The 9,440-nt window shown below is 30.0% G+C and overlaps 1 protein-coding gene and 1 non-coding gene across 2 annotated transcripts; one reads left to right on the forward strand and one right to left on the reverse strand.

The window, feature by feature from the left end:
* Positions 1 to 2,261: 2,261 nt before the first annotated feature.
* On the reverse strand, positions 2,262 to 3,026 carry LOC120189733 (wheatwin-2-like). The gene is made up of 2 exons (XM_039192942.1): positions 2,697 to 3,026; positions 2,262 to 2,618 (listed from the first exon to the last, which is right to left on the reverse strand). The coding sequence occupies exons 1-2, from the start codon at positions 2,976 to 2,978 to the stop codon at positions 2,544 to 2,546; spliced, it is 357 nt and encodes a 118-aa protein (XP_039048873.1). The 5' UTR covers positions 2,979 to 3,026; the 3' UTR covers positions 2,262 to 2,543.
* Positions 3,027 to 4,341: 1,315 nt separating this feature from the next.
* Positions 4,342 to 4,414, forward strand: TRNAR-CCU. The gene has a single exon. It is a non-coding gene; the product is annotated as a tRNA-Arg (tRNA).
* The last annotated feature ends 5,026 nt before the right edge of the window (positions 4,415 to 9,440 follow it).

Raw genomic sequence — 9,440 nt, forward strand, 5'->3', positions numbered from 1 at the left:
AATCTCACTCAATTTCCAACATGTTCTAATTTTAATTCTAACACTTCCTATTCCTTAATTAGCTTGATGACAAGTCAAATCCCACTTCTAATTCTATATATTTCAAGATTTCACTTTTCTACTTCCTTTATTTAATCCTTCCTAACTCCATCATCTTTTGATTTTAAGATAACCTAAGATTTCCTTAAGCTTAGTTATCATCTAATGATCAATAAGCAACCTTAAATTCATCAAGAATTTGATTAACAAGAAAACTCACATTTTGCTTGGCTTCATGATGGAGAAGAAAATGAAGAATGAAGAAGAAGAGAAGTCTGGAAACTTTGATTCTCTCCAATAGCTTCCACGTGGATATAAAATATCCTCAACTAATATTTAATTTTTTCCCCTTATTAAAAGACTCATTTACCCCTTTAGCTCCTCCTTCTTTGTTAATTGATCCTACACAAAACATTTCAATTAATTCTTTGAACTTTTCAATTTATCCAATTTGGTCACTGAATTTTTAAATCTCATAATTTAATCACTAACCCAGTATGGAGGATGTTACATTTAGTCCATATTTTGATCTGGTATGGTCATTTTTTAACTCGGTCCTAGAACTTCGATTTTAAATTGAATCTTTAGATTCAGATTACTTTATCTTTTAGATATAATCCTTAAATTTAGATTTATTTTAATTTAGTCCCTTGTTAGGTAATTGCCTTATAATTAGTTGTATATATTTGTTTTGCATGTTGATATGTTTACATATGTATGAGCATGCGAAAGATTTATTTACGAATTAACTGACATCATTTTTGCATGATATGTATGGTACCCTCATAAGCATAACTTGACTAGACCCAAATAATTTGATAAAGGGTAATACCCCGTCATTTTAATTTCGTCGTGAAATAGTTGTCTTAACGTATAAGAAAGTAATTTCCGACAATTTTAAAATAAAATTGTATCCTGTCAAGTCAAATCCTAAAATTTGACCATGCTTAAAAATTTGGGAATGAAAGATGAGAAATGTTCGTCTATTATTTAAATTCTTCGATAAATATCGTTAGAACTTATAAAAGGTCCAATCTCAATGTCTTTAAATAATCGAATATCCTTCTTCTTTTTAATAGGATTGGTAATTTCTAATTTAATTTGTCTGTTTTATTCCATCATCTTTCATGCATTTAAGCTAATAAGGAATCTTAGAATAGAATTGTAGTATTTCTTTATTTCTATTGGAGTAAGAATTCATTGCCTCGAGGTATGAGAGGTCGATTCTTCTCGATAGAAATAATTAAATATTATTGTATTTTGTTCTAAAATTCAAAGAATATTATTTAAAGGGATCTTAAATTAAATTCGAACTCATAAATTTCATTACAAAAACGACTAATTAATCGACTAGGTACTGATTTATAGCATAGCGAGGTGCTAATCTTTCCTCACACGTAACCGACTCTCGGACTCAAATTTTTGATAACGCATACCGTAAATTTGTTGTTTTAATTAAAAATAATATTTTTATTAAAATGACAAATATAAATACTTTTTAGGTGTCTAATCAAACCTTAATTAAATATTATGTTTTAATTAAATAATATTTTATTAAAATGACAAATATAAATACTTTTTAGGTATCTAATCACACCTTAATTAAATATTAGTGGCGACTCATCAAATCATATTTTTTTAATAAATCATGTTTTATCATTAAAAAGTCACCAAATTATTCGATACCAAATTTTTAAAAATCAATTTTAAAAACTTAAATTTGTTTTTAAAAAAAAGAGTTTCGACAAATATCTTTCAAGACAATTATAGCAATTGACAAAAGCCAAAAAAACAAAAAAATATGAATGGTATTATTATATATTAAAATATTTGTGGCCCCCGCTGATATTCGATTCAATCAATTACCAATATGTCACAGAGTACTGCAACTTCACTCACCATTATTGTACGTTAAGTTGGACATCACGGGCTAAGGATCACGTGTATACATTATTTAAAAAAAATAAAATTTAATATAATATTAAAGAAAAATAAAAAGATAAAAAATTTTACAATCCATTATTTTTAAAAAAATAATTAAAATTTTATATCTTATTCTTAAATTTTTAAACCTGTCACTTTATAATTCTTTAAATTCCCATGCCAAGCTTATCATACAATTTATTCTGATTAGGGTTATTTGCTCTGAAATTTTTTTAATTTTTTTTATATTTTATATAATTTATATTCGTTTGTTAAAATTTATTTATTTAACACAAAAATTTACATCTTGACCGAAAAGAAACTCCCAGCACTCGTTATTACTCTGGATATTACAAAAGAAGGAATTCATGATTCCTGCAGCAACATACTTATTACTACACGATAGTCCTTAGAGATGAGACTTTATTTCATGCATGAAAAACCGAGTGGGGAATTCTCTTACTGGCGGTACACAGGAAGCGAGATATGAGCAGAATCCCCGCAGTCCACAAATTCATAGTTCACAGTAAGAGCGTTGGCTGAACCGGTGGGATCAATATGAGAGAACGCCGTCTCCTTGTCTAATCCATGGCTTCGCCGCCGCAAGTATGTATAACTCTCACTGTCACCGACTCTCCCGTCTCCGAGTTGGTTACCTACGCATAAAAACCAAGATTAATTAAACTGTTTATACAGGGGCGGAAATAAAATTTTATATCGGGGGACTGTTGTACCTTTATACAACAGCCGCAAGAGTTTCGCCCTCGAGGACCTACTCTCCCGCAGAAGGAGGCCCATCCGTATCTTTGGCGCCACTCGATGGGCTTATTGCCATCCAAGTCGATGCAAGCAGCGTAGTCAGGGTAGTTCCAGTTGTTCTGGTTGGGCATGAAGTCAACTAGACGAGCTTGGACGTTGTTCTCGCCGGTGCCTGGCTCTGTAGGCTCACATGCTGCGGCGGAACACACCAGGCAGCCCAACACCAAGAGACCTATGCTCATCACGGATCTCCCCATTTCTAGTTTAACTATGAACTCGATTGTTTTGCGTTGCAACCATTTCCGGTGTGCTCCGATTTATAGGCAAATGAAGGGCTAGTTTCTGAAATTATTATTAACAGACCACGTGCTTTAACTTGCATGTAAAGAAGGATCTAGACAGATTGGTGGGGACAGTTGTCTCATTCTTTTCCAAAATTTTATATAAGTTTAGTTTCAACTTAAAATTTCGTCCGTCTCTTAAACATCGATTATACAAACGTTTTTTCACCCACTTTTCAACTTCTCATTATTTTATGGCATGACGATTCTCGGCCGTCCCTTATTTCTTCAATAATTTTAGTGTAAATATTTTAATATTTGATTAAATTAGACATTGTTAAATAAAATTGTTAGTTGATTAACGAATAATATAAGTTACTAATTTATTATTTTTATGTGTGTTTAATTGATAACAATTTATGTGTCACGTTTCTCAAAGTAATGATATATCATAAACTACATCACTAATGTTTTTTTTTGCCTAGCAAGTAAATTTATTAAAAATTTTAGACATAAGTTGTATGATTTATTAAAAACCCTTAAATCTATTTAGAGAAAAAGAGTACACATAACTAGATGATACAACACAGAAAAACACTAAAAAATACCAGCAAAGTCATACCACAAACAACAAACACATATCCAAAACCGTAGAAGACACTACACTGCCAAAGCAAAGCATACAACTTCGATGTAACACAACTTACCACCATACTTCAATTCGATTTCATAGCCATACCACCAAAACTCTCCCACATCTCGCAAAAAGTAACACTCCCAAGTGGCGTGTCAATCCAAGATATAACATGAAAAATGAAGTTGAACTTCCTTAGAGTTTTCAAGCCAAACATCTTCAAACACAATTGATCGTCTCTCCACTGAAAAAAAAAAGAACTAATATCCATCTTGCTTAGCAAGCTCCACAATCACTTCCTGTTCATCACCTTCAATTTGAAATCCCAACTTCTTCCTAGGTGCCCACAAATGCTCTACTTCCTTAAGAATTAACTTTTTAAGATTCATAAGATCCGAATCAGAAAGAGAAACATTTTCACCTCACAAGAATCAACTTGATCCTTAGAATTTTTTTCTTTAAAGCTTTATCCATTTTCTTCCTTTCGGCTGTTGATGACTAATGTGATGACGTAATATGCGTAAGGTCGTCCAAAATATGACGTGATATATGCATATCAGCAAAGTGTTGTATAAAAATGTAGTTTGAAATTTAATTGTTTGATATATTATTGTTAAAAAGTGAGTTTGAAAATATAAAATGTCCATTATGTTGTAAATTGAAAATATAGTATTTAAATTATATTTCAAATAAAACTATAGGATTGCCCGTCCAGCTCAGTTGGTAGAGCGTAAGGCTCCTAACCTTGTGGTCGTGTGATCGAGTCTCACGATGGGCAATTCATAATTGCTGGAGGTTTGCTACGGAAGTTGCTCTCAACCTAGCGTTGGGGGAACCTACTACCCTACCTCCCCTTTATCCCATTACATATGGGAATAGGGTCAACTAATTTATTTATTATTTTTGTCAAATAAAACTATAATTAAAATATAAAAAAATTATTTTAAGATAACTCATTAATAATATTTTTATATATGAAATATTTTATTAAAAAATATATTACCAATACTTTTTAACATGTGGACATAAAATTATTATGAAATATAATTTAAACACTTGTTTTGACAAAATGAATATTACAAAAATCATATTTTTAATTAAAATAAATTATTAAGTAATAAATTATTTTTTAAAGATGTAGTATTAAATTATTAAACTAAGTATAAATACACAATTGGACGGAATCCATGTATTAGGAAGGGTAAAATTATAATTTTTCCAAACACAAAGTTGAAACTGAAAGCTAGAAATCTTAACTTTTACAATTGGTTTGAAATATTTGATTTTACCGTAATTTTTTCACTTTTTTACCCGTTTGACATTAATATTACTATCAAAACGATATTTTTACTTAAAAATATTTTTGAAAAGTCATGCCAAACTAAGCTTAAAAATTTAACTTAGGGATGCGTTTGGTTCACGGAATGTAAAATTATCAGTGGGAATAAAAGATTATCAGGGAATAGGATTACTGGGAATGTTATATTTTGTGTTTGGCTGGTTTAGCAGGAATGTAAGATTATCGTGTTTGGTTAAAAGAATAAAAGATTATTAGAATGTATATTTGATAAATTGTCCTTATTATATTTGTTTTTTTAACAAGTTGAAAAATTATATATTTTCTTTAAAAAATTTAAATTCATAAAATGTATATAATTTTTTTACAAAATTAAAAATATAAAAAGCTTTAATGAAAGGGTAAAATTTTATTTTAACCTCTGAACTTCATATAAAATTTTAATTATAGATTTTTTTTTTTAAATCTAAATAGTTTAAGGATAAATTTGTAATTTAACATTCATAGAATTTTTATTATTCAATGAAAGAATAAGGATATTTTTGAAGAAATTTTTTAAAGGCATTTTAGTCCAAAACATCGGTAATCCAACAATACCTAAGGAAAGTGAGGTAATGACATTCCCGGTAATATACCTCAAAAACCATTATTGGTAATAAAACATTACCAAGAATGACATTCCGACCAACCAAATAAAAATATAAATTCCATTCTCATAAAAATCTCACATTTCCTTAACCAATACACTTAGCTAAATAAAAGGGAATGAGGAAATGGCTATTTGTACGAATATTAAAAAATAATTTTGTCATTATATTTTTTTATCGTTAGTGGTGTCTTTTTAATTGTATTTTTCTCAATAATTGTACCCATGTCCTCCATCAATTCCTAAAGCTGTCATCACATTATTTATTTTTAAAAAAATATACATTCCTCTTGTACTATTTATTTTGACACGTGTTATCTTTATCTCTCTCGTTTTTAACCACATAATTTCTTGTCTTCTTTTCTACTTTTCATTGTTTTGTTCTTTTATTGTGTGTTTTTTTTTTCATAATCAATTTATTATTGTTTGTTCTCATAAATCTCTATGCATTTCAACTGTCATTTATCTTCTTCACATTTTATTTTTCTTTTTTATTACAGAAAATATTCTTTTAAACTAATTTTTTTCGAAACGTGTTATACTTATATATACCCTTTTAACTTTTTTATTTTTATTTCATGAAAAATTATTTAAATATTTATATAAAAATGGTTAAATTAGTGACCAATGGATGTAGATAAAATTGATTAGGTTTGAGGAATGTTCGTACAGTTCTGCAGCTGAAATCGATTTTGACAGAGCTATCAGTAGCAGCTGTCGATTTTGCTTCATTTTTACATTGTAGGATTCAATTAGAAAAAAATTAAAGGACATGGACTAAAATGACAATCTATAACAAATACTATAAACAAAAATGATAAATTTAAGGAAGTACCCCAAATTCTGTTAATGCTAATTAATGAAAATTTTATATTATAGTCCCCCATTTTTATTTCTTTTCAATTTGGTATTAAGATGTTATATTACTTTCCTGTTATTTTCCTTAATGAAATGACCATCCAGCTCAATTGGTAGAGCACAAGGTTCTTAACCTTGAGGTCGTGGGATCGAGTCCCATGGAGGGCATTTCATAATTTGGAGGTCTCCTACGGAAGCTGTTCTTAACCTAGTGTTGGATTGTCCTTATCAATGTTGTGTGAATGCATGATTTTGCGACCGGCCAAACACATTTCTCCATGCTAATCATCGATTGATTGCTGCAATTAAGGGTTGGAGAAAGGGTTTTCGACTGTTGGATGTTCGGTTGGTCGTACGTCGTTGGAGTTTCGGCCGATTGATTGAATTGGTGGCTATCGATAGTGGTTAGGGATTGAAATTAAGACTTTTAGAGATTTTGGATTTTTTTAATAATTATAGATAACAAGAATTTTTAATAGTTTTTATGGTGTGCAGGCACTTAAAAGAGTAACGTCGAAAACGTTAAACACCTACTTTGAGGAAAAAATTCTCTGGCCACCAAAGTTAACAAAGGCTACAGTTTGAACAATTTATTTTTTTCATCAAGTGATTTTTTTCACACATCATAAATTTGATTTTTATAAAATTCATATACAGTGGATATAAAATGATCCCCTACTAGATCCATACAAAATTCACGGTCGAAAATAAAGCGAGCAAATAGCCCCAAATAAAAAATAGGACGTGATGGCTTAGATTAATTATAGGGGTCACTTTACTTGCTTCCCATTGTTACAAGGTTCCCATCATTGGACCACTTTCTGATATTCCAAGTTGAAAACAGGTGAGTAGCAATCATACAACGTTGATTCGTACCTTTTCAAAACAAAATTTTGGCTGAAAATTAGCTTACAAAATTGCCTACAACGGGTTCCAGTTTCTTCTAATTAAACAACTGATATAGGCAATAAACTGATTTCATTTATATCTTATCGTTCCATTTTTGCAATTGCTCTGATTTGTTTTCAGGAATGCTTAGTTCTTCCTAGGAGTACGCAGTTGCATCATTTGGGACTAACCCTTTATTATTAAGACAGCGAGAGGCCGTTGTCTTTTGGTCCCCTCCGGCTGCTGAAGTTAAACCTCGATGGGGCCAGCTGCCTGTGGAGAACTCATAGATAATAGCCGTTAATGGGCTGTTTGGTTCAAGGTATATCTTATTACCGGGGACCTCATTCCTCCATTTGGTTGGTTAATATTCCCAGGCCCTGGTAATCTTTATTACCAACAATGGATTTTTTTAGGATATATTACCGGGAATGTGATTACCCACTTCTCTTAGGTATTGTTGGATTACCAGTTTTTTGGACTAAAATGCCCTTATTTTTTTTTCAAAAATATCCTTCTTCTGTAGTTGAATAATAAAAATTCTACGAAAGTTAAATTATAAATTTATCCTTAAACTATTTTAGATTTACAAAAAAGTCTATAATTAAAATTTTATAAGTTCAGGGGTTAAAATAAAATTTTCCTTTCATTAAACCTATTTATCTTTTCATTTTTTTAAAAATTATAAATTTTATGAATTTAATTTTTTTAAAGATAATATAAATTAATTATAGTAATATTATAGTAGAATTCAACTTGTTAAAAAACAAATATATATAAGGGAAATTTGGTAAAATATACATTTCAATAATCTTTATTCCTTTAACCAAGCACTGTAATCTTACGTTCCTGCTAAACCAACCAAACACAAATACAACATTCCCAGTAATCCTATTCTCCGGTAATATATTATTCCCACTAGTAATCTTATATTCCGTAAACCAAACGCACCCTAAGGGGAATATTAACTTATCATTGTTAGAAAACTGTTTTTAATAGTCTGCATTGATTATAATAATATTATTTATATTTTTTGTTATCTTTCTAATTTTAGGGTTTCGTCTTGATTATCCGGACCGACTTCTATTGCATACCTGACTTTGGTGAGAATCTCTCAGCGGGATTTTTTTGCTTACATAAGGCTCGAACTCACAATAGATGCAACTTTTCGAACCTAGAACATCTAAAAATAATAACATTTCCTTTAACCACTTATGCCGAGAATTTTTACTTGGATATAAATTCGAATTAAGAAAATATTAAAAGAAAAATTAACACCTCTTAAATGAATATTAAAACTATTTAAAAAAAACTGAAATTAAATCTAGATTTTTAATTCTAATGTCGGTATTAGTCTTCTTTTCCATACTCTACAGCCTAATTTGGTCGAATCTCGTATCATTCACGTGTTTGTTAACCAGCGTAGTATATTATCAAATAAAATTTCTTTGGTCCCCTATTAAAATAAAGATGTATACACTCACAAAGCTACAATCAAGGTGACAAGAAGGGAAGAAATGCCGAAAGAACCCATAGTCCTTTCTTTGTAGATAGTGTGAAGCTGATTAGAGAAGAAAATAAGGCTGAATTCTATGTGATTTGTACTGAGGAATTTATAGATGTTTAAGGTAAGCCTTGTAAAAATTTAATGCATCATCCCTGCGAATCATTCAGCTAAAATCTTAGCTAATATTTCCTTGTACAGCAGAGATTTAGATTTATTTTCCCTAACGCTTATGGCAATATAATAAATTCACATCCAAATGTCAGATATACAATACATATTTACATAGAAAATCAATCTGTAATTAAATTTTGTAGATCATGAAGATCCTACTAATTCTCGGTGAATGGTTCTTACATGCCAAAAACTTTCACATGTGATAATATATTTATTAAAATATAATCAATAATTTTATAAAGATAAGCTACATCTGATACCACCGAACTTTAGGCGATGTATCGTTTATACCAATGAGCTTTCAATTTTACCATTTATAGCACTAAACTTTGATTTTCATTTTAGTTATACCACTTAACAGTTAAATAGTTAACGATACGATGATGTGGTTGATGGCTGCCGATGTGGTTGAGACTGTCAACATAAACACTCAC

The sequence above is a fragment of the Hibiscus syriacus genome, unplaced genomic scaffold, assembly GCF_006381635.1.
Source record: "Hibiscus syriacus cultivar Baekdansim isolate YM2019G1 unplaced genomic scaffold, ASM638163v2 tig00116959_pilon, whole genome shotgun sequence".
Lineage (NCBI taxonomy): Eukaryota > Viridiplantae > Streptophyta > Magnoliopsida > Malvales > Malvaceae > Hibiscus > Hibiscus syriacus.